The 24,823-nt window shown below is 36.3% G+C and overlaps 1 protein-coding gene across 1 annotated transcript; it reads right to left on the bottom strand.

Moving 5' to 3' along the window:
- Positions 1–618: 618 nt before the first annotated feature.
- Positions 619–24,745, bottom strand: TMEM184C (transmembrane protein 184C). Its single transcript, XM_014838144.3, has 10 exons — positions 24,000–24,745; positions 17,752–17,882; positions 17,615–17,651; positions 16,416–16,621; positions 7,213–7,287; positions 5,787–5,880; positions 3,728–3,840; positions 2,250–2,349; positions 1,575–1,746; positions 619–1,361 (listed from the first exon to the last, which is right to left on the bottom strand). Exons 1-10 carry the CDS (start codon positions 24,120–24,122, stop codon positions 1,096–1,098), a joined length of 1,317 nt encoding a protein of 438 aa, XP_014693630.1. The 5' UTR covers positions 24,123–24,745; the 3' UTR covers positions 619–1,095.
- Between the last annotated feature and the right edge of the window lie 78 nt (positions 24,746–24,823).

Below are 24,823 nucleotides of genomic sequence, written 5' to 3'. Positions count from 1 at the left end.
ACATGTCTTCTGACTGGACTACTCAGCGGGGATTCATGTTTGCTGACACCTTTAATAGCACTGAGGAAAAGGAGACTCCATTTCTATCACAAGTTTCTTAGTTTAGTTATTCTTCCAGTCTTCTATCCAGTTTATTCTTTTCATCTCAAAGTCATGGATAACTTATTCCACTATTAGCAGTGTTGTAAATATTATTTTTAGATAGATAGTAGTTATTTTAGGATTAATAAGATTGGGTCCTAGGCCAGCCCTGGTGGCCTAGTGGTTAAATTCAGTGTGCTCTGCTTTGGCAGCCCAGGTTTGGTTCCCGGGTGCCGACCTACACTGCTCTGTTCAAGCAGCCATGCTGTTCTGGCAGCCTACATACTGAAAAACAGAGGAAGATTGGCACAGATGTTAGCTCAGGGCAAATCTTCCTCAGCAAAAAAATAAAAATAAGATTGGGTCCTAGATATTTCTCCTAATAGGAATTATAAGATAGAGGTATCTTTCATTGAAGGTATATTATAATTTTTAACCTTTAATTTTTTTGCTGTGCCTCTAATCAAGAACTTTCTGTTAAGTAAAACGTTAAAGGTTCATGTTTAAAGAATGAGAGACATAAAAAGTTGCAGAAAGTAAATGATAAATTCTTATTTATTGAAAGACATCCAGTTGAGAAATAGAGAAATAATTGTTAGGTAAGCATATATGGCACATGATTAAGTTCCACTAATTCATATTTCTGAATTATACTTTCTGCTAATTCCAGAGCATTATATTCATGCAGCAGTGGTAGGAAGCATTATTATTTTTTATGTCCATCTTCTTGATAAAGCAGTGTAACGTCAGGAACATTTAGCAGTCATTTTCTACCATTCAAGTATGTGATACTCAAATGTTAAGAAATCAAGTCTAAGTCTAGGATATTTAGACTGATTATTTGTGATGTACAAAACGCAGTTATATAAATCCAGTAGTCATACCTGGCTTTTGCCTATCTTTGTGTTGAAATTTTCCATCATTTATGGCTTGTCCCAAGCACAAAATCCTGAGCACTGGGATACCAGGTAATGAAATAGCGTGGTAGTAGCACAGTTTGCTTTTGCACACTGTTCAGGAGGCCACAGATTTATCTGAAGGTTCTTTTTTCCCTCCTGTTGTGTCATTATATATTTCATCAGCTATACTAGCTGTAGTAGGTATAGTCTGAGGAGTCACGGTGTATCCAAATCCTTGGTAGTGACCCATGGGTGAGGGTGGCACAGAAGAGGCAATGGAAATTGCATCTTGTGATGATGATGATAACAAGCTTGTATGTTCATTTTGATCTTGATCTTCAGGAAAAAATTTTTTCCTAGGATGTCCCATCACTGTCCTTCCTTTAAAGTAATAGAAAGGTTTCCAAGTTAGCCAAAAGTTATTTTTATAAACTTAGCATGCTAAAAATAAGCTCCTTCTCTCCCCTCCCAGAGCCTTACTGTGGTACTGCTTTAACCAAAGTCTTTTCATCTCTTAAATAGCTACAAAATTGCCCTAATAGGAGACCTACAATAACCTCCCTCTTGGGGTAGAATTAAGTGGCTGGTACTTACCAACATGCCTTACTTGTTCAGAAATATCATCCCTAATATCTGAAACATCCCACATGGCAAGAAAGGAATCAAAGCATGAGCCCTCTTCCGCTTCTTGGACGTACGGTTTATATGAGAAAGTGTAGTGATGAGCAATAGCAGCAAGGAACATCTCAATACAGATGATAAAGTCCTACAACAACAAAAATAGCAGCCATCTTTGAGTTTAAATCTAGTTTTACAGGGAAAAGAAAAGCACAATCTTTCTCTTCAAAAGTACTTAAGTATTAACAGCTGTTTTTTCTATAAAATTATATTCATTTTTCCATTTTCCAAAATAATTATTTTTAACCTCTTCGAAAAAGGACAAAATGCCAAAAATTTAAATCTATTTTGCACTGCCTCAGTCAAGTATTTCTTAGCAAAGATAATGCATTCTCAATCCACTGCCCAAGGACTAAGAGGAGAAATGTAAAAGAGAAACTGACCAGGAATTACAAACTCTAAGTTCTATTCTTGGCTCTACTACAAATTAACAATTATGGCCAATTTCTCTAGGGTTCCTTCATGTCCTCACCTGTAAAGTGAGGACAGTAGTAGCCCCATAGCCTGCACATTGTCAGGTTTAGGAGGTAATCTAGAAAAATGCTTCACAAATGATAAAGTTCTACTGAATTCAGAGAGAGCACTACTTACCTGGAGTCCTGTAGCCACAGCTTCTACAGTTTGCCATTCCCAGGTATGCTTTTCAGAAATAACGCCAACTTTGACCAACAAAGCAATAACTACTGCTTGCCTATATGTTAGGAAAAGGTAAACGCCAAATCTATATCAAGCATAAAATGAGCAGTTGTTTTAAAAATATGCCATTTAAAAAAGTCAACCCCCAGCACAACCTGTGGACCATCAGCACCAGCACCAGCACCTTGCCTTCTCAGCGTATTCCTGAAGACATTGTGTATCTACGTTAAATATATTTGCTTTACAAATCTAGTCTTCTGGTACAGTTTCATCACATGAATTTTATGTATTCTTAGAACTTCAGTACTTGGTTTATAGTACTTCTTTTTTTGTTTGAAGTGTGCACAAGTAATTAGATTTTAAGGTCTTCCTACACATAGACAGTGTCTTAACAGCTTGTACAATAGGCATTTAAAATGAAATAAAGGACAGATACTCAAATGTTATTTACACCTGTTAACTGATTATTCAGATTATTTTTTAACACAGTCATTTTGAAACCAGTCTTGTCTGGAGTAGTAGAACTAGAGACAAACTCAGAAGGGGTCTGACTCCAAGACGGGAAGTCATACTGAGCATTTCAAGCCAATCTCGGGATATGACCCTAGGTTAAATTTAAACAGCTAATACTGAGAAAGATAAGCTTTCATGGTTCTATGTACAAGAATGTTCAGTATTGCTTGTAATGGTGAAAAAATGAGGAACAACCTAAATGTCAACAGAAGATTGGTTAAAAAGTTATATTGGTTAAAAAGTTAGAATACTAAGCAAAAATAAAAACCAAAAAACCCAAACAACAAAACTACCGTCTCATTTTATTGGCGAAGAACTATACCCACAGTATACTGAACATATTGTTGAGTTCTACGGGTTCTTATAGTATGAAAGTATTTCTGTGGAGTTTTATAAGATATATGTACACCAAAATGTTAATCATTCTTTCTAAGTGGTGGGATTTCAAGGAATTTTCTTTTTCCCCTTTTTGCATTATTTGCATATTGTTAAATTTGGTGTATTTGTTTCTAGGTTCTCTATCACCCACCCCTTTACTAAACTGGGACCATGTATAGTTTTGCCTTCTGTTTTAAAATATCTTATTGATGAACACTTCTCCCCATCATTAAATATTCCATATCATGTTTATCTTCCAAACTGCAGAGTATTCTCTTACATGATAGGACCATGATTTATTTTAATAATTCCTCTAGTGTTGAGACATTTAGACTGTCTCAAATTATTTTCTTCTTATAAATGTTACAGTGAGCATCTGACTCTATGAAAAACCAAGAAGGGCTAAAAAGATGAACTTCTTAAAAGGTAAGTAGAGACATTTTAATTCATCTCCTGTATTAAGACTATTATTAAAATCCTCCCTCACCAACAGTTTTATTGCCCTTTAGAAAATAAGAACATTAAAGGAAAGCAACACTTACCAAAAAGAAACAAAAACCACCAGTTTTACACACAGAAATTTGCCAACAGGTTGGATTGGACTCAGTTCTTCCTTCAGTACTTTATAAAATAGCAGGAGACAATACATGGCAAACTAGAAACAAGATTAACAATTAAACTTCTTCAATAAGAATAACTAAATATAGTAACAGAAATATTAAAGTTATAAACCAGAGACCTGTACAGAGTAAGGTTTCAGGCAAAATTTTCCAGGGTTTATTATTGCTATTTTTAGATTAACAACAAGCTTTTATAGTTTACTGTGGATGAATATATATGATAAGAAATTTCTCAGAAGAGATATAGAACATCTTCCCTGAAAATGGTTCTAAATGTTCACTCACTGGGGCCCATAAAGAAAGCGATAAACAACTTCCATGAATGAAGGGCTCTCATTCAGCCAGAATAAAAACATATCTTTTAAACATAAATATCATTAATTTTATAAGGGTTAAGCTTACTAACTAGTCTATCTTACATAATATTGTATGCATATTATTTATAAGACACATTAAGTAAGTACTATTTCAATAAAATTGTGACCATGAAATCTGAAAGAATCAAGGAAACAATCTTTCTTGAGGGCAATATGTTGATCCAGCTGATCCAAATTTAAAAAATTTACTTTTTTAAAATAAATGCTCAAGACTTAACTTTTTAGAAATCAGTTGTAATAACCTAATGTTGCATAGCAATAAACATTTTCCTAAAAGTTTACTTTTTCCTATTAAAATCATATAAAATGCTCATTTAAAATACTTTAGAATATAAAAGCGGTAGACAAAAGTAGAAAGTTTTTCACAGTCCCATTACCCAAGCAATCCTTTCTACACATAAAGGGGTTCTTAAGAGGTATCATTAACCCAATATAAACTTTTGTTGCCTGATGTCTTTTCCTAAGTGCCTTACTTTTCCATATGCTTCAGAAGGGTTATTTCGCTGCCTAGTATTTGGCCCGCGGGAGGACCACAGTACATTTAACCAGTCCCCAGCACCGGGCTTTGGATTGTTTCCAGCCTTTTCCTATTACAAATAACAGGCTTTATAGACAAAGATATTCAAAACAGAAGTACTTCTGACCATTTCTTGAGGATGCAGTCCCAGAAATGTAATTACTAGTTCCAAAGAATAGGAACATGTGGGAAAGCTCTGAATACATAAGCATTTAATTTTTATTATAAACCTCTAATACCACACATGCATGCCATTGCCTCTAATTATTTTGCTGAAAGAATTAACTTAATATCTTAAATAAAATGCACATTCTTAAGTTGAAAGGATCAGATAGTTACATCTTTAGAGCATTTCAGTTTCTAGATCTTTTTTTTAAAAGATTGGCACCTGAGTTAACAACTGTTGCCAATCTTTTTTTTTCCTTCTTCTCCCCAAAGCCCACCGCAGTACATAGTTGTATATTCTAGTTGTGAGTGCCTCTGGTTGTGCTATGTGGGATGCCGCCTCAGCATGGTCTGATGAGCAGTGCCACATCCGTGCCCAGGATCCAATCCAGCAAAACCCTGGGCTGCTCGAGCAGAGCGCATGAACTTAACCACTTGGCCACGGGCTGGCCCCTAGAACATCATTTTTACTTAAGTTGGAATCCTCAATTTTAATTCCAAATATACGAGAGAATTTTATTCTCCCACTTTTATTCAAACCCTGTATTGTCATATACCAATTAGACACTTTCTCTTACTGAGTATGCCTAGGAGATAGAGATAGATAGATAGATAGATAGATAGATATTTTAAGGAGAGCATTGTACTTTTATTTAGGACACACCCACACAACTATGTAATGAGTACCAGAATCAAATGAAGAAACACAATTAATAGGTCAACATATAAATCACCAAATTAACAAAGATATTCTATCTTTATATATGTATAAAGATATATGTTAAAAGTTTCTTCAAATTCTTCCTATAAATAAAATTTCAAGGTTAAAAAGTAACAAGGTTTATTCCCAAAGAAACATACCCTAAGAAAATTTAGAGTTATAGATAGTAATTTAGTACAGTTAAGATGAATATTTACTCACCAATTGTGACATATTGTTTATTATAACCAAGTAAGTCCAAGCATTTGAAAAGCTAAAGTTCCCTTCATCATATACACCAACCAGCTCACAGATTCTAAAAATGGTAAAAATGAGACTTTATGGTTAACTAAATCAAAATATACTTTAAAATACAGCATTGACAGCAATACTTAAATTTAGAAGTTGGTTTATTTAAAAGATCTTGTAGATAAATCACTTGAAATTTGTCACAGAGGTGTTCAAAAATTAAAAGAAAAACATTTTTCTAGAAATGTTACCATATGAATATTCCTCCAACTACAAGTAAATCCAAAATAAGACACATACATTGAACTAGAAAGGGTAATTATTAGATTCAAAAAAATTGTGCTGCCTAATTTTCAAAAGCTTGATTGTAATAAACATATAATGTTGGTCTCTACCTACAATTCTAATTTTTTCCCCCCAAATTATCTTGGTGGTAAATTTTATGAAGACCCAGATTTAAATATTAACTTACATGATTACTCAATTTCTAAACTGCAGAGAAATAAACCATGCCTTCATAAATAAGTGAATTAGCCTTAATTCTAAGGTAAATGTCACTACAGAACTGACTGCTTGCTTCCCGTCTGTCTTCCTGTTCTTCCTCTGTGAAGAGGCAGAATGTTAGTTATGACTAGCAGATAAAACATGCAATCTACTGCTTTAAATTCTTTGATGTTTTTAAATCTAGGGAATAGTTTTACCAGGTGGCTTAATGATACCCCATTTTACCTCAAGTGCTTAAAGAAAAATACGATTTCTTACTTGGAATATAGTACTCATAACATATTCTAAGTTAACCATGTAGAAAATCAAACCATGTAATGAACTCAAAGTAGCATACTTTAACTTCATGTAAGAGATGTTTCTGTAAAGCTGTGGGAACATTAATATTTTAAAAAGTATTTTCTGGGGCCGGCCTGGTGGCACAGCAGTTAAGTGCACACATTCCGCTTCCGTGGCCCGGGGTTTGCCAGTTCAGATCCCAGGTGCAGACATGGCACCGCTCAGAAGGCCATGCTGTGGTAGGCGTCCCACATATAAAGTGGAGGAAGATGGGCACGGATGTTAGCTCAGGGCCAGTCTTCCTCAGCAAAAAAGAGGATTGGTAACAGATGTTAGCTTGGGGCTAATCTTCCTCAAAAAAAAAAAAGTATTTTTTAAATGCTTTCCAGAAAGCTCTAAAATGAATGTTATTTAGAATTCTGTCGTGATTCTTTGCCTACAAATGGTCACCTTATTTATTTTAATATAGTAGGGTTTCTATATACTGTATTTTTACTAGACTTGTATTATAACAAGTAAACTAATGCTCTTTATGTTTTTCTACTCAGTTGTTCCCACTTAAGAGCATGAGGATTTTAAAGAAATAAATGATAATATAAAAGTTTTATGTACTTACAAAGCAACGATGGTGGTGAATGGTCTGACAACTGTATACTGCAATACACCCAGTTTGCACCTAAACAGCAATACTCTGCCAAAGAAAAACGACTTAGCATTTCAAGGACTCATTTAAATAGCATCAGACTGTTCCAAATCCCCTAAATTAAAATCATGTTGACAAACGATGCCATTTTTATATTTAATTCTTTAAATTTAGTCATTCTAAATGGCAATTGGGGAAGAATGTGGATGGGAGCAAACAAATTATTTCAATACTGTTTTTTAAATTATTTGACAACTACAACTTCTGAAAGATCTCCCTTTCTGTATAGTCTCAAATCCCTGAATAGTGCAGCACAGAACAAAAAGAACAAAAGTGGGTTCCTGTGTGTTTCTGGAAGAAAAACTGAGTAACAAATGAATTACGTGTGTGCCTGTGTATGTGAAAGCATTATTTATAAAAATATTATTTACATTTAGGATTCAGTTTCCTTTCGAGTTTAGTATTTAAATATCATTCCAGAGAGTATCATCGACTAGATACTTTGAAAGGTCAAAGCAAAGATCCTGCATAAAACAGTTTTTATTCTATGGCTGGGTCAGTCAATTTAAGGGAACATTTACAAGGAGTAACAAAACAAAACAAAACAAGTCCCAAAACAACTACCAAAAAAAGGCTGTCTACCAGAGCCTTGTGTAAGCCTTCTTAAAAGACCAAGCTGCTCTGAGGGCAAAGGCTTACCTGGCACTCCTATCAGGAGAAGTAGTTGTCAATGTTATGTATTATGAATCCCCTAATTTAAGAATTACATCTCGACTGAGAAGACTGTGAGTGTGGCATGCAGACCTTGAGGTGTTCTTACTAGGAGTGAATAAAAAACTGGTGGGGTTCTATGTGCTGAGAGCCTTCTCTGCGCTGAGGTGGTTCACTCCCACTTACCACTAAGTGTGCCCCCTGTGGTGGTGGGCCCAGGGATTGCACTTGGGCTTGTTTGTTGTAAGACCTCTTGATGAGAATGCCTCGGCTAAACATGCTGTGCTTCCTGTCCCATACTCTTTACAAAGCAAAATTCAGTTGGACTGGGTTAAACCTACAGTGTTCTATGTGTTGATTGTCAAACCACACCTGAGACCACTAAGGGTGACTATGCAGATACATTAAATAGTCAATTAGATACCTTTGAAAGCTGTGGAGAATTAATGACCTGGAAGATGTATCTGAAGAAATTGCCCAGAATGTAGCAAAGGCTGAGACAAAGAGACAAACGTGAAAGAGAGTTACAAAGAACAGAATAGAATCAGAAAGTCTAACATACATTCAGAGTCAAAGAAGAGAGTAGAGGAAAGGCAAAATCAAAAGAGATTATGGCTGAGACTTTCCAGAACTGATGAAAGACATGAATCTACAGCTTGAGGCACACTGTAAATTAAGCAGGACCAAAATCAAAACCAAAAAAACCACCCTGATATTTCATAGTGAAACTGTAAAACATCAAAGACAGAGAGGGTCTTAAATGCAGCTGGACAGGTCACCTATCATGCAATGACAAATTGACAGTAGAGGCTTAACAGTAACAACTGAAGCCAGAATTACATGGAATAAAATCTTCAAAATGCTTAGGGAAAATTCCTGTCAATATAGAATTACCTCCAGCAAAACTGTCTTTCAAGAATGAGAGCAAAATAAAGACACTTTTGGATAAGTACACTTGAGAAAATCTGCTACTGAGAACTGACACTAAAGGAACTTTTAAGGGCCATACTTTAGAAAGAAGGAAATGATTTCAGACAGAAGATCTGAGACGCAAGAAGGAGAGAGGAGCAAATAAATTGTTAATATTTGTAGTTATACTTACCAAAGACAAAAAAAAATCTATCCAAAAAATGTCTAATTTTTAAGATTAATTTTAAGTAGCCATGGTAAAATTTTGACTCTTAAGTGCTCATAATAAGATTGGAATTAGAAACTATAATTTCTAAACTAGCAGTGAGAAAAAACGTAGAATAAAAAAAACCAACAAATAACGTCATCAACTACCAGTGGGATCTAGGGTAGCACCTGTAATCAGACACACTGACACCGCTGTACTAAGACATACGTATCCATAATAGGTAAAACAGTCACCTTAAAATCACAAATAGTCAAAGATTATAAATAGAGTTTTGCCACTATGTGAGCTATGAAAAAGCTTTTAGTTTTCAAGATTTTAAAAATATTTTACAACTGCAAATAAGGAATCATGGACTTATATTAAAATTTGTTAAATGTGGGTGGTATAAAACAGATTTGTTGGTGACATTTGTTTGTATTCCTCAAATGTTTGAAAAACTGTAAAATTACTTAATAAAATCATTAAATTAGAAGGATCTTCTCAAACTGCTTATACCGTCTCAAAGTATTAAATGAAAATTTATATTTTTAAAAAGACGCGAAATGCAATGTGGACTCCTGGAGTGAATCCTGGAAAAGAAAAAGGATGTTTCTGGAAAGACTTGGGAAATCTGAAGTCTGCAGTTAATAGTATTGTACCAATGTTATTTCTTGGTTCTGAGAAATGTACCATGATTACATAAGACGTGAACATTAGGGGAATCTGGGTGAAAGGTATATGGGAAATGTCTGTCCTGTCTTTGCAACTTTTCTGTAAATTTAAAATTATTCCAAAATAAAAGTTTATTTAAAAAATAATGTAATCAATGAGAAAAGGAAAGAAGAAAAAGTGAGACAAACAGAAAACAAAAAGATGGCAAGATTATAAATGAATATATCAATAATCACAAAAATGTAAATGGCCTAACTTGTTTAAGTTGATGGATTGTCAGATTGGAATTAAAAAACGCTAAACTTAAAAAAAAAAAAAAGCGATATATCTAAAACATAGGGAAATGGAAAGGATGAAAGTAAAAGGTAGAGAAAGATATGGCAGGCAAATACTAAACAAAGGAAAGGTGGGATACCTATTAATATCAGACAAAATAACTTTAAGACAAAGAAGATGATTTGGAATAGAAACAGCATCAAAATATATAAAGCAAAAACTGACAGTAGTACAGTAAGAAACTGACAAATTATCAGTGGCAGAATTTAAACGTCTCTCAGTAACTGACAGAACAAGTAGCCCAAATCAACAGAAATACAGAAAAACTGAATAACACAATAAAATAAGATTGACCTCATGGACATAAATATAACACAGTCACTTGTTAATATAGCACACACATTCTTTTTAAGCACACAGGGAATCTTTATAAAAACTGATCATGTATTAGAGGGCATGAAACAAATCTTAACCAATTCCAAAGACTGTCTCATAGAGAGTACATGCTCTGACTGCAATGCAAATAAATAAAATGAAAAACTAAAAACCAAAAAAAAAATCCTTAGGCTTGGAAATTCTGAAATACTCCAAAATAACTCAAGTAAAAAGAAATCTCAGTGATTTAAATTTAAAATTTAAAAACCTTGGGGCTGGCCCCATGGCCGAGTGGTTAAGTTCACGTGCTCTGCTGCAGGCGGCCCAGTGTTTCATTGGTTTGAATCCTGGGTGCGGACATGGCACTGCTCATCAAGCCACACTGAGGCGGTGTCCCACATGCCACAACTAGAAGAACCCACAATGAAGAATATACAACTATGTACTGGGGGGCTTTGGGGATAAAAAGGAAAAAAAAATAAAATCTTAAAAAAAAAAAAAAAAAACCTTAAACTGGATAATAATGAAAATATTTAATATCAAAACTAGGATTCATGTGGTGATGGATGACTAGATTTATTGTGCTGATCATTTCACAATATATACAAATAGCAAATTATGTTGTACCCTGAAACTAATATAATGTATGCCAATTATATTTCAATAAAAATAACCAACAAAAACTGGGATTCAGTGACTGTAGAACTTGAAGGGAAATGTATGGTCTTAAATGCAATATTAAAAAAAGAAGGCTGTAAATTAACGAGCTAAGACTCTAACATATTAGGAAAAGAACACAGTAAACCAAAAGAAATGAAAGAAAGGAAGTAAAAATAGAGCAGAAATTAATGAAATAGAAAACAAACATAGGGGCGCAGCAGTTAAGTTTGCACGTTCTGCTTTGGTGGCCTGGGGTTCGTCGGTTTGGACCTACGCACCGCTTGTCAAACCATGTTGTGGCAGGCGTCCCACATATAAAGTAGAGGAAGATGGGCAGGGATGTTAGCTCAGGGTCAGTCTTCCTCAGCAAAAAGAGGAAGATTGGTGGCAGATGTTAGCTCGGGGCTAATCTTCCTCAAAAAAAAAAAAAGAAAAGAAAAGAAACATACTACAGAGAGAATCAACAAAGCCAAAAGTTAGTTCCTGAAGAGGTTAGTAAAAAAAAAGGCAAGCTGCTGGCAAGATGTTCAAGGAAAAAACAAAGATATTAATAACATTAGAACTGGAAAAGCAGTCATAACGACAGATCCAAAAGGTATTAAGAAGATATAAACTAATGTATGCCCTTACATTTTAAAACTCTGTCTACTCTGCCTAATTCCTAAAAACTATAATTTAAAAAATATGCTTCCAGAAACAACAGGAAGCCTAAATTATAGTTCTATAATTGTCTCCCACAAAGAAAAGGCCAGGTCTAAGTTTTCAAGGTACAGTATACAATCTCCTCCTGTGATATACAAATCACAGGCAGTAATTCCTATTCAGCCAGTATAACCTAGATAGGAAAACCAGACAGGGATAGTATAAGAAAGGCAAATTATAGTTTCATCTGACTTATTTATGAACATAGATACAAAAATTCTAAATGGAATATTAGCAAACCAAATCTCGTGATGTAGAAAAGCAGATGATACATCATAATCACTTTGAATTTGTCCTCAAAATGCAAGGGAGTTTTAACATTAGAAAAGCCATTAATCTAATTCACTACATTAACAAGTTCAAACCATGATCATCTTAACAGGTACAGAAAAAGCATTTGATGAAATTCAATACTTATTCATGATTAAAAACTCTTAACAAACTAGGGCTAAAATGGAGCTTATGTAACCTGATAAAGGATGCCTACAAAACACCTTTAGAAACATCAAATTCAATTGTGAAATTTTATAAGAATTCTCTTTAAAATCAAGAAAGATGCAAAAATGTCTAGAGATACTTACCAGCACAGTGAGAAGAAAGAGAAATGTGTAGGATAAAGACTGGCAAACCAACAAGTCCTCCATTTGAAGACGACTGTCTACATAGAGAACTTAAAAAGATCTACAGACTAAGAAAATTTAACAAGATTTTCGGATATAAGATCAATATGCAAAAGCCAACTGCCTTTCTACACACTGGCAGCAATTAAACTAATTTTTTAAAAAGATGTCATTTATAATAGCAATAGAATATAAGGTATTTATAAAGTCAACAAAAGATGTACAAGACTTTCATGAGAAAATTATACTTTATTGAAAGATAAATGAAGAGCTAAATAAGTAGAAAGCTAGACCATATTCATAGATAAGAAGACAAAAAATCATAAAGATGTAATAAACTAAAAATTGAATTCAATCCCAATCGAAAAATCTCAACAGGCTTTTTCAAGTAACTTGACAAGCTGATTCTAAAATTTATATGTATGAGTAAAGACCCAAGAATAGTCAAGACAATAGGGTTGGGGCCCTTGCCCTTCATTTTTAGGCTTATTAACAAGCTGTAGTAGTTTATATAAAGAATTGGTCCAGGGATAGAAAAGTTAACCAATAAAACAGGAAAACAAAGACCACAAACAGACCCATACATATGGAAACTTTATATATGACAGAAATGGCATTACAGATCAGTGAGGAAGAAGGAAGAGAATGGTGCTAGGATAGTTAGCCAACAGAATAAAATAAAACTGCATTCCTACCTCACACAACATACACACAAAAAATGAATAAGGATTTGTAAGTCTTAATGGGAAATTTTTGAAACGTTTAGAAGAAAAGCACAGGAGAATGTTTTTTTGGCATCTGTGCCAATCTTCCCCTATTCTGTAAGTGGGTGCCACCACAGCATGGCTGCTGACGAGTGGTGTAGGTCCACACCCAGGCCACCGGAGGTGAGCATGCCGAACCTAACCACTAGACAACAGGACTGGCCCCAGGATAATGTTTTTATAATCCTGTGGTTGGGAAGAATATTTTCAACAAGATGCAAAAAGTACTGACTATAAGATTGATAAATTCAACTACATGAAAATTCAAAACTTCCCATTTATCAAAAGACATAATGAAAGTGACAAAGCATGCCAAAAACTAGAAAAAGATATTTTTAACACACATTAAACAAAGAATTAGTATCTAAATATATAAAGATTCTCTATAAAGCCACAAGATAGACAACCCATTAAAAAATGAGAAACAGAAACAAGCATTCCTCAGAAAAGGAAACCAAATGGCTAATACACATATGAAAAGTGGCTCAACCTCACTACTAATCAGGGAAATCTAAATTGAGACCACATGATATAGCACTGTACACCCTCTTGATAGGCAAACATAAAGAAGTCTGAGTAACTCCCAATGTTGGTTCAATTAGAAGTATTTTATACTCTTGGTGGGAAAGTAATTTGGTACTGCCACTTCAGAAAATAATTTGCCACTAACAAAGTTGAACAAAACCTAAAGACCCAATATATCTACTCCGAAGTATATACCCTAGAGCAATTTTTTTCAAACTGTGTCAAATTCAACTTAGCGGGCTGTGATTTGAATTTTAAAAACAAAAGGGAGGAAGGGAATACATAAATAAGGGTCAGTACTGTTTCGTGGAAACATTTGTTTCATAAGGTACTAAGTCAGTGGGTAAAATGTTTTCCCCCAGGAACTAATATACACAAAATTTAATGTTTATTAAAAGAAAAATCATTGTGCTCACCACTTATGTCACAGAAATCACAGTCTAAAAAGTAGACTTTAGTTTTTATTATCTGATGGCTGGAAACTTGCCATGGCATTTGCATCTTAAAACCAAACCATTGTACTGAATTATCCTAAACAGCAATAGCCTGATTAATTATCAGACATGTAACACCAGTTATCTAATAGAGGGAGACTGGTAACCTAAACTGTGTTCATATATATACAAGAGAATGAGTTGTTTTATTATTACTAAAACCACGCTCCTAAACTGCAGGACTTTGGTAAGCACTTCATGTCTTTTCAATAAGAAAAGGTGAGTCAGTTATGGATGCACTGTTAACATTATTCAGGCAGCACTTGTCAGAATTCAAGAGTCTCAGGAAAAAATGAAACTAACACAAAGAAATTTAACAAGAATAAATGTAACTGCCTGTGTAGTCAGGAACAAATCAATTGCATAAAGCACAGAATAGGGAAATTTTGAGTAGTATCATTTGAAAAAGGTTTGCAGTTTTAGTTCACCACCAGCTAATCGTGATGAGCCAGTCTGAAGAGACAGCTCATCTCAGGTTCTGTGTTAACACAAGAAGAGTCCTGATCAAAGCCAAGCCATTATCATCATCATCATCATCGTATTTATCAGACCATTGCAATCTCTTCCATCTCTGCCCACTTCCAATTCAGTCTACAAAGAGCACAGTAATCTTTGAAAAAGAAATTTAGATACCAGTCCTCTGCTTAACATCCTCTAATGGCTTCTCATTTGACAAAGGCTCTCTCTCCTTGACCACACTTTACACAGGGCTCTTCTGAGTCTTCTTTTCAACTAAGGCATCATCCTTAGGCCTTGTTCTAGGCCTGCCTGTCAGTTTGTGCCAAGAATCCTGCTAGGTCATGTCCTCACCTTTGATATTTGATTACTCTTGATACCTGATCAAGCTCCTCTTGCCCCACTCTTGATGTTTAAGGCTAGGCCTGCCTTTAGCAAAAATCCTGTTATGACAGTTTAGAGAACACCCCTACCCTTGATGTCTTCTCTTAGTAATTTTCCATCCAATGATCACCTCAATCTGCTTATTGGCTATAAATCTCTCTTTGCCCTTGTATTTGGAGTTGAGCACAATCTCTCCCCCCTCATCCTCGACCTACATTAATTTTTCCTTACCATTCTTTCATTGTTTCCTGGCTTTTTTCCTTCATAGCATTTCCTGAAATAAGTAACTATAAATTTGTGTCTTCATCTAATTCCTAACCCTCCTGACCACACTGTAAGTTCCATGAGTTCTACGTCTGTTATATGCACTAGGATATATCAATATACTGGCAGATACTAGGTGACTAATACCTATTTGTCAAATGAACATATTAGGAGCTTATTATTTAAAATAGTCAGGTAGCTCCCTGTCATTGCAGGTGTGCAAGTAGAGACACTTACATTTAGTTCTGACATTGTACAAATGGTTTCTGTACTGCATGGAAGGCAATGTAGCTATCCCCAGGTTGTATATGTACACTGATTACTAGACCTCTAAATCATTCCAATTACCTTGGCTTGCAACTTTCACCTGAATCCTCATCATTGGTGGTCAAGTCTTTTTGATTTTTCAGCTGTATTCTCCTATTGTCTTTCCTTTCTATTCCAATTTCATCCCTCCTTTTCAGCTTATCTCACAAATGGACTATTAGAATAGTCTCCTAATTTATATCTCCATCTCTAGAGTGCTCCTCCCTCTAATGCATCCTGTATAGTACTGCAAGATTAATCTTTCTAAAACACTGTCTTCAAATGTTTCCTTGCTGAAAAATATCCAATAGTTATCCAGTATAATAAATGAAATCTCAGCTTCAACTCAACTTTTCAGGGTTTTTTTTCCTTTTCTGTCCTACACGAATGTATAATAAGGCCATTATACATTACTAGAATAAACATTGTTATTTGCTGCTATTTCATATCATATGCCATTCCCCGCCCAGGACTATCTTCTCCCTGAGTCTTAGACCTGATTTTGCCATTAACCAGCTATGTGATCTGGAGTAAGCTAATCTCTGCAGACCCTGGTTCCCAATAGTAAAAGGATGTTGATTAAATGATTTCTAAGGCTTTTTCCCCCAATAATATTTTAAGTTTTCTATATGAGGATGAATATATAAAAGAAACTAACATATGTGAGGATTTTAAAAATGTGTTTTGTTACTCTTCAAACTTGACTATGAACTCCATGAGGTAAGAACTCTTACACTTTTTGTCTTGCTCGTAGTACTTAACATACTGCTTTGCAGAGAACTGACTGATGCTTAAAAATTCTGCTTAAATAAAACCCAAACATAAAAGAATTAAAACCAAACATACTTACTCTCCCATAGTCCATGGTGTACAGCAACATAAAGGAGGGAAATGTTTTTGCTGATCTTTGGCTTCAAGGATTAATACCAGATTTGGATACCGGTTAGTTAGATAATTGGTCAGGAATCCCATAAAGTTGTAAATGACATAAGCTTCGTAACATTCTCTGCAGGTATCCACATATATTGCAATGCCGGGATATTTCAAAGCTATCCACTATGAAAAGGAACAGATGTTAGTTGCAGCTAAGATGACCACTCCAATTCATAGTACTCACAATAAGCTAATTTTTAAACTTGAGATGTCTTGTCATATATCAAACTTCCTAAAATTTATCATTATAAGGGCTACCAGACAATCTGTGAAATATATTTTTAAAAGCAATAAACATCTTGGATATTGGTAAACAAAAACATTCGTGTTTGGGGTAAATAATGAATATGAAGAGAGAAGCTAAATCATGTGCTTGGCTTCTTAAATATAATCTGAAATTTTTCTTGACATGATCATAGAAAATGCTGTTAAAGACATTTCCTTTATCTTTAATCAAATTAAAGCAGTTATCTATAATAACTGCATATATTAGAATCCACTGGGGAAGGATTTTTTTTTGTCCAAATAAAAGATTTAGTAAATAAAAAGGATGATAATGTGAATTTTCTTTTTTTTAAAGATTGGCACCTGGGCTAACAACTGTTGCAATCTTTTTTTTTTTTTCTGCTTTATCTTCCCAACTCCCCTCTCCCCCGGCCCCCATACATAGTTGTATATCTTAGTTGCAGGTCCTTCTAGTTGTGGCTCATGGGATGCCGCCTCAACGTGGCCTGACGAGCAGTGCCATGTCCGCACCCAGGATCCGAACCCTGGGCCGCCGCAGCAGAGCGCACGACCTTAACCACTCGGCCACGGAGCTGGCCCTGATAATGTAATTTTAAATAGTACATTCTTTAAAGGACTAAGAGCTACTAATCTGAAATTTTAAAAGATTACGCAAAGGAAACAGCTTTAGATTTTTAAAACTTTAAAACAGCTGCCTTTTCTATTGTCATACTTTATCAAGATTAAAAACAAGTAAACTTTTCCACTTTTCTCATTAATCTGACTCTTTACTGCCAAATAACCTACTTTCACTACCTTAAGCATTCTGTAAGTATAGTTAGTATCATCAAACAAGTTCTTAGTTAATAAGATAAAATGAAACATACTTACGCTATCTAAACTGTATATAGGTACCATCCAAAGAATCCTATTTGGAAAGTAAAACATAAATTAAAAACATTTTACATCATATTTATGAAATAAGCCAAGACAACACTAGTTGTGAATCAAAATACATTAAGATTTACCTTATTATTGGTTTCTGTAGTTCAGGTTGTGTATAATGTACTAAATGTTGCAATATCACCCAGAGTGATATAGGTATAGTCAACAGCAAAAAGATTCCAGCAATAAACCAAGCCTTGGTGTGGATTCCAACCTTAAGAAGCAAAAGAACATGTTAGTAAAAATAACTAACATTAAAACTAAAATACTTTTCTTTCTTTTTTTTTTTTGAGGAAGATTAGGCCTGAGCTAACTACTGCCAATCCTCCTCTTTTTGCTGAGGAAGACTAGCCCTGAGCTAACATCCATGCCCATCTTCCTCTACTTTATGCGCAGAATGCCTACCACAGCACGGCTTTTGCCAAGCAGTGCCATGTCCACACCTGAGATCTGAACCGGCAAACCCTGGGCCGCTGAGAAGCGGAACGTGCGCACTTAACTGCTGCGCCACTGGGCAGGCCGTAAAATACTTTTATTTCTTAAATTTTCATTTATCTGATATTAATGAGGCCCAATATTTTCCAAATGACTAGTGGCTGTTTTTATTTTTTCTTCAATAAACAGCCTATTTGTGCTTTTGTGGAGGGAGGGGCGTGGGTTTTTCCTCATGGGCCCTTTTGTAACAGCACTGTATACGTTACGAATATTAACATCATGTCATTTCCCTTTAGCTGATTTGCCTTTTATATCTGATTATTGTGTTTGGGGATGTACAGAAGTTTTAAAATTTTCTGCAAGTCAAATCTAAAAATCTTTTGATGGTTTATTCCTTTGCTTTTATGTCTGGAATATTAAAATCCTACCTAACATCTTCCGCAAATTTTACTGTTACCCAACATGTTAGTAGAACACAGGGCTGCCCAATGCTTTGTTAAGTTCTCTATACGGGTTATGTCTTTTAACTCTCCCATTCGTAAGCACTGCCACAACTACTGTCCAAGCACACTATGTCGATATATGCTACCCATCTCATATCCAACAGTATCAACTCACGAGATTACATTTTAAAAAGCTCTAATTTCTTTTTTAGGTCAGTATCTGATCAATATTTTATCCTTTAAAAGCTAAATTTCTAAAAAATATACTTTGAACTGGCTCATCCTAAGGGAGAGTTGAAGTAATTCACTTGCTTTCTGGCAAAACCAAATTTATTTGAACCTCTCTGCTATCTGAGGGTCCTTAGTGAAATGAATTTTATACTAACTTGTACTCCTACCTTGAGGAATGTGAATCCTTTTAATTTTTTTAAAACGCAAATGCTAACTTTTTAAAGAAAAAAAGGTGGGCATTTATTTTTGGTACTTGAGGGGTTTCAGCAGTTAATTAAAATAGAACTGAAGTCCATGACTTCTAGTTTTACTGTTTTGAACAAGATTTTTTTTTCATCAGGGATAAAGATTAAAGAAGTAGAAAACAAAAGTATAGAGATCAAATATATTTTTACAACAATGAAATTTCTACACTAAACTGTATGGAACACTTGAAAAGCAAATACAAAAAGTCTTGCCCAATGCTGGAGATTAATCAGGGCAGTAGGTGAAAAGCAAATATCTGGAGGTGACAGTTCTCAAAGGAATGTCTAAGCAATCATTTTCTAGGGATTTTTGCTTGGCTCAATTTCATTTAAAATCGAGTATTCATATTAATGATAACCTAAAATAATAATACTAAAAACTTAAAAGCATATTCTAGATTTTCTCTTTTATAAGGAAGGTGATCATTAAGAGTATTGCCAAATGATTTTAATGCTCACATTCTTTTTACGATTGCCTTAGCACCAAAAAGAACTTGGTGGTAGACTTAAGAAAAAAATTATGTGCTTGTGACTAATGAATGCCAAGCGTCCTCAGTGTGCTGTAAGAAAGAAAGTTCTTTTTCAAACAATGATCAAAAAACAAGTGACTGGAGAATTGAGTCATTTCAGTATAATGATGCCAAATAAAAAAAAAGTCTTGCATCATAGAGTTAGTACCATTTTTACACTGTAAGTGGTAATTTAGTTTCAGAAAAATATTACCTGTCCACATTAATGCCATTAATTTGACTCACTGGTTTTACAGTTGTTTTAATTTTTGAGCTATATAAAAAGCTATATGCATAAGAAAGTTTATGCGTATACATATTTTAAGTAACATTATAAGTCAACACTAGGTATCTATAGAAATTATCAATATAATTATTACATTTATATCTAAATAAGTTATTCTCACTTGAGACACACTGATATAAGGATACCATTAACATTATTAAACTCAGCCATGAGTCGGGGGTTTTTTTGGCTCACAAAATGAGGAGATAAGGAGCATAGATTTTTTTTCCCTAAGGTAACTTGAGGAAGGTAGAGAGGAAAGAAAAAACCATTAAAGACAGCATCCAGGAGTGAGTTAATTGTCCCTCAGCCAAATGCTTTCAAAGCAGACAGTAGAGAGGAACAGGGTAGTGCTTTCCAGGCCCACTCGTCCTGAGGGGAGGGGAGGAGCTCTTACACCCATAGTAGCTACTTGGGGCATATTGACAAGCAGGGGCAGGATAAAATGGCTGCAGGGCAGTGACTTCATGTGTGCATTTAACTTATCTGACTTCAATTATAGATGCTCAGCCAAGAAAGAGAGTGAGAGAAATAGTTTAAACAGTGCAGACGGTCATCTCGCTATTCCAGTAAATAAGCACACGCCCCACCAGGGGCACGGGTTGGGCTATGTGAACCTCCTGTTTTCTACAATCTCAGTTCCCACTGACTTCTCACAGTGTAAGCACTGTGATTCTAGTGTTTAAAAGATATGTATTTTTCATACCAAACTGTCCCTAAACATGTCAACTACTTTATCCAGTGCTCAAGCTGATGCATATAACTTTGCCTTAGGTGTTCAACTGAGAACCCAATCCCAATTAGAATGCTATTCCACAAGAAAAAAACCTGCTGCTCTAATGCAACAATAGTGACGATATTTTAAAGACAGTGACAACTAAGGCTTATTGAGCACCTACTTTGTGCTGGGCACAATGCTAAGCATTTTAGACACGCGAACTCATTTAGTGAATAATGATGAAGTGATCAGGATACTGTATATAAAGCACTTAGGACACATGAGCCACTTATCTCTCTGTCTCAGTTTTCACATCTATAAAATGAGGATAATTTCTATGCTTCACAGTTTTTAAGAAGATTAATAAAATTATATCTAAATCTTGGGGACATGCTCTAGTTAGCGTCTCTAACCTTAAGAACAAAACACAACAAAGGGGGAAAAAAAACCCCTCCCTTAATCCCACAGTCCTGTCTACTGTGCCACTCATTTCTCAGGCCCTCCCTTCAGAGTCAAATACTCAAAACAAAACCAAAAATGAACAAAAATCTTGTCTATATCCTGATTCCACTTCCTTACCCCACACTCATTCTTCAAACAACTCCCTCTTAGTTTTGGCCCTTACAACTCCATTTAACCCATTACTAGGATCACCAATGACCCTCCTATCTTGTGAAAACCAGTGGCCGTCTCAGCAGCACTGGACATTGTTCATTACTCTGTCCTTCTTGAAACTCTCTTCTGTTCTGGCTTCCATGACACCACTCTCCTGGCATTCCACTTCTCCACTGGCTGCTGCTGCTTTTTAAGTTCCTGATCCTCCGCTTGGCTTCTAAATGTTGGTGCTAGGTCCTTGGCCTTTTCTTCTTCTTCCCTTTTATAATCTCACCCATGTCTATGGATTTAAACACCATGTCTGTTCTGACAACTCCCATATTTACACTTGCAGTTCAAACCTTTCTGACCTCTAGAGTTACAAATCCAAGTGCATATTTGACACGCCCATCTGAATCTCTCTCATATACCTGAAACTAAACGTCCAAAGCAGAACTCAATTTCTCTCAAATCTGTCCCTATCCGTCAATTTTTCATTTTAGTAACTGGTGTCACCATTTACTCTGCTGTTCAAGACAGAAGCCTGAGAGCCATTCTTGATTTCTCCCTTTCTCTCACTGCCTCTCCTCCCCTAATACAATCCACTGTCAAGTTCTGTTTCTTCACGTCCAAGGATACTTACAATTGAGTTTTCCATCTCTATTCTGCTATTTAAGTCATTGCAGCCCAGGCATCCACTACCTCTTAATTACCATACAGAGCTTTCTAAATTTCCCTGCATTTGCACTTATTTTTCCATAGGTGGCAGAGTGGTCTTTTGAAGATGCACAATAGGACTGCCCTGCCTGTTCATTTCTTAGACCTGTTTTAGTTTCCTCCATAGCATTTTACATAATTTTATTTTTTTTGAGGAAGATTAGCCCTGAACTAACATCTACCACCAATCCTCTTCTCTTTTGCTGAGGAAGACTGGCCCTGAGCTAACATCTGTGCCCATCTTCCTCTATTTTATATGTGGGACGCATGACACAGCATGGCTTGCCAAGCGGTGCGTAAGTCTGCACCCAGGATCCGAAATGGCGAACGCTGGGCCGCGGAAGGGGAACATGCAAACTTAACCACTGCGCTCCTGGGCCAGCCGCTATACAATTTTATTTTATTGATTTGTTTTGTTTTTGTTGGTTGTGTTTGTCTCTATCACTAAGTTCCATGAAGACAGGTGTCATGTTCTATCTCTCACCACATAGAACACAAGCCTAATTTATCACTGGGACTCAAACAATCATTTATTAAGTATCAGACATTTGGGCAGATGGAGGATAAAACAAAATAAGTAAAATATTTATCGTGTTAGATGGTGGTGAGTCCTAGGAAGAAAAATAAAGCAGTGAAGAGGATATGAAGAGTTGAGGAAGGGAAGCTGGCAACTTTTAAACAGCGTAGCTGGGTGACATTTGAGTAAAGACCTGAAGGGCATAAAGGAATGAGAAAACCATCTGGGGGAAAAGCATGTCACAAAGGGGGAACATTTAGTGCAAAGGCCCTAAGCGGGGAGCACGTCTGCTTGTTTGAGCAAAGCCAGAGTGGTGGAAGCCCAGGAATTGAGGAGAGAAGGTTAGAGGCGGATGGGGTGGGGGTGGTGTCAGATCATGTTGGACCTCCATGGCCATAGTTAGGGATATTAGCTTTTAATCTGGGGCTAGGAGTGATTGGAAAACTTTGAGAAGAGGACACACAGAATGTGACTTATGTTTTAAGTGGATACTTTGGCTGGTGTGTTGAGAACAATCCAGGCAAGACCTGATGAGAATTTGGCTCAGGGTGTTAGCAGTGGAGACTGGAGATTAAAATTTTCCTTAAAAGCTGGCACTTAAAAATTACAACTAAGACAGTCTTAAACCAGGTTGATATTATACATATTATTAACCTTAAACGTAATCCCTATACCATACTCCAAAGAAATACTGCAAAGAAAGAAATCCCTATTTGTATTAAGACATCCAAAGCACTTGAATTTTAGTAGACAAATTATGGAAATAACCTAAATATCTAACAAATGGGAAATATTTAATGTAGTGGAATATTATATTAACACTAAAAATAACTATATGGACTATGCTAGTATGGGAAAGTCAGCAAAAAATAACTTAGTTAACATAAAGAAAACAAATGTCTATTAAATACATTTTGTTTAACTATGTAAGAATCATTTCCACAATACAGAGCCTAAAATAGCCATGGTATTGTCATAGCTCTTGTAAAACAGGTGTTTCTAAGTAAAGTACTTTCTGGTTTTTATTAACTCCAAATTCAAAGTTCATTACACAATTTTTATAAAGCACATATCTTAGTTAAGTATTTACCTTGGGGTCTTCTAGCTTGCAGTACTTTACTGATGTCATAATAAGAATATGACATCAAAAAATATACTAGGGACTATTTGCACAACTTTTGTTGGTTAATAACTTCTAAAGTAAAAACAAACATCCAAGTTAAACCAACTAGAATCTTATAATTCAGGGAGCTAGTTAAATGCTAATAAAACTCAATACATGGTTTTCAAGGTAGTTTATTTGATCTAGTTAAGTCCAATATCTGAACAGATCAGATTTCAGGAATAAACTTACCTTACTTTCAGGGAATTGATGAATGCTTCCAAAACAGTACTTCTCTAAGCAGCGATCTTAATATATTCTATTTTCTCGACCCAGTCCAACACCCACCTGTAGCATGCTTTCAAAAACCATGAACAAGAGACCAGATAGATTTATGTCCTATGAGCAGACTCATTTACACGACATGGTTTTCAGGATTATCAAGTCTTGGGGTATCAGGGGGAAAATGGGCAACCTTAGAAGGGCAGGACGGTAGAAGAAAGGGTAGAGGCCGATGGTGCAGGACCCTCTTACCTCCAGTTTCTGTAATTCCCACACGCACAGGGGAACCGCAACCACTATGGACACCAGGTAGATGACCACCGCCAGAGGTCGAATCCACTGTCTCCAGTTCCTCCAAGTACAAGTGCAAGGCATGTTTCCGCATCAATCAGCCCCGAGTAGCAAGGAAAAAGACCTCGAAGGAGATTGTAATGGGGACCCCTGTTCTTCGGCTGTTTTGTCAACTCGTGTACTACGGAGAAAGAGCTGCTGGGCGACTTTACCAGCAGCTCCAGCCGCTCCGGCCCCTGCTGTGCTTTCTGCTGCTGTTGCCGCAACTGCGGCCCCCCTGGGTGTTACCGGGGAGCAGTGAGGGCAGCATCTTCTTCCCTACCCCGCATTTACTCAGTTCTTCCGCAGTGGGATCCCGGGCGGAGCCGCGGCTCTCACCTGCGGATCGCCCAGGGCTCCGCCAGCACCATGGCCTTGAGTAGAGCGGCGCAGACCAGGACCGGCCTCTGAGGACCCTGCACAGAGTTCGGTTCTGCCTCGCAGCTGCCTGACTGCGTGCTCTTTTCTTGCGCGGTGGTTTCCTTCCCTCCGGGCTCGCAGGTGTGTCTTCGCCCGAGTCAGCTGAGAGATAAGAGCTGAAAAGCTCGCCCGACCCAAGACTTCCTCAACCGCTTCTACGGGACTTTCCTCACCGCAGACCCCAAGGCCAAACCAGGGCTTCCGCTTCCGCCCACGCTGTCTGAGGATGGCAATTCGTCGACAGCACCAAGCTGGGCCCGCCCCATCCGGCACACTTCACGCTCTCTGATTGGTCATTTGCGAGGGGCGGGGCTTTAAGGGTGCGG

The sequence above is a fragment of the Equus asinus genome, chromosome 3 (assembly GCF_041296235.1).
Source record: "Equus asinus isolate D_3611 breed Donkey chromosome 3, EquAss-T2T_v2, whole genome shotgun sequence".
Taxonomy (NCBI): Eukaryota; Metazoa; Chordata; class Mammalia; order Perissodactyla; family Equidae; genus Equus; species Equus asinus.
This window is presented reverse-complemented; position numbering and strand designations above follow the sequence as displayed.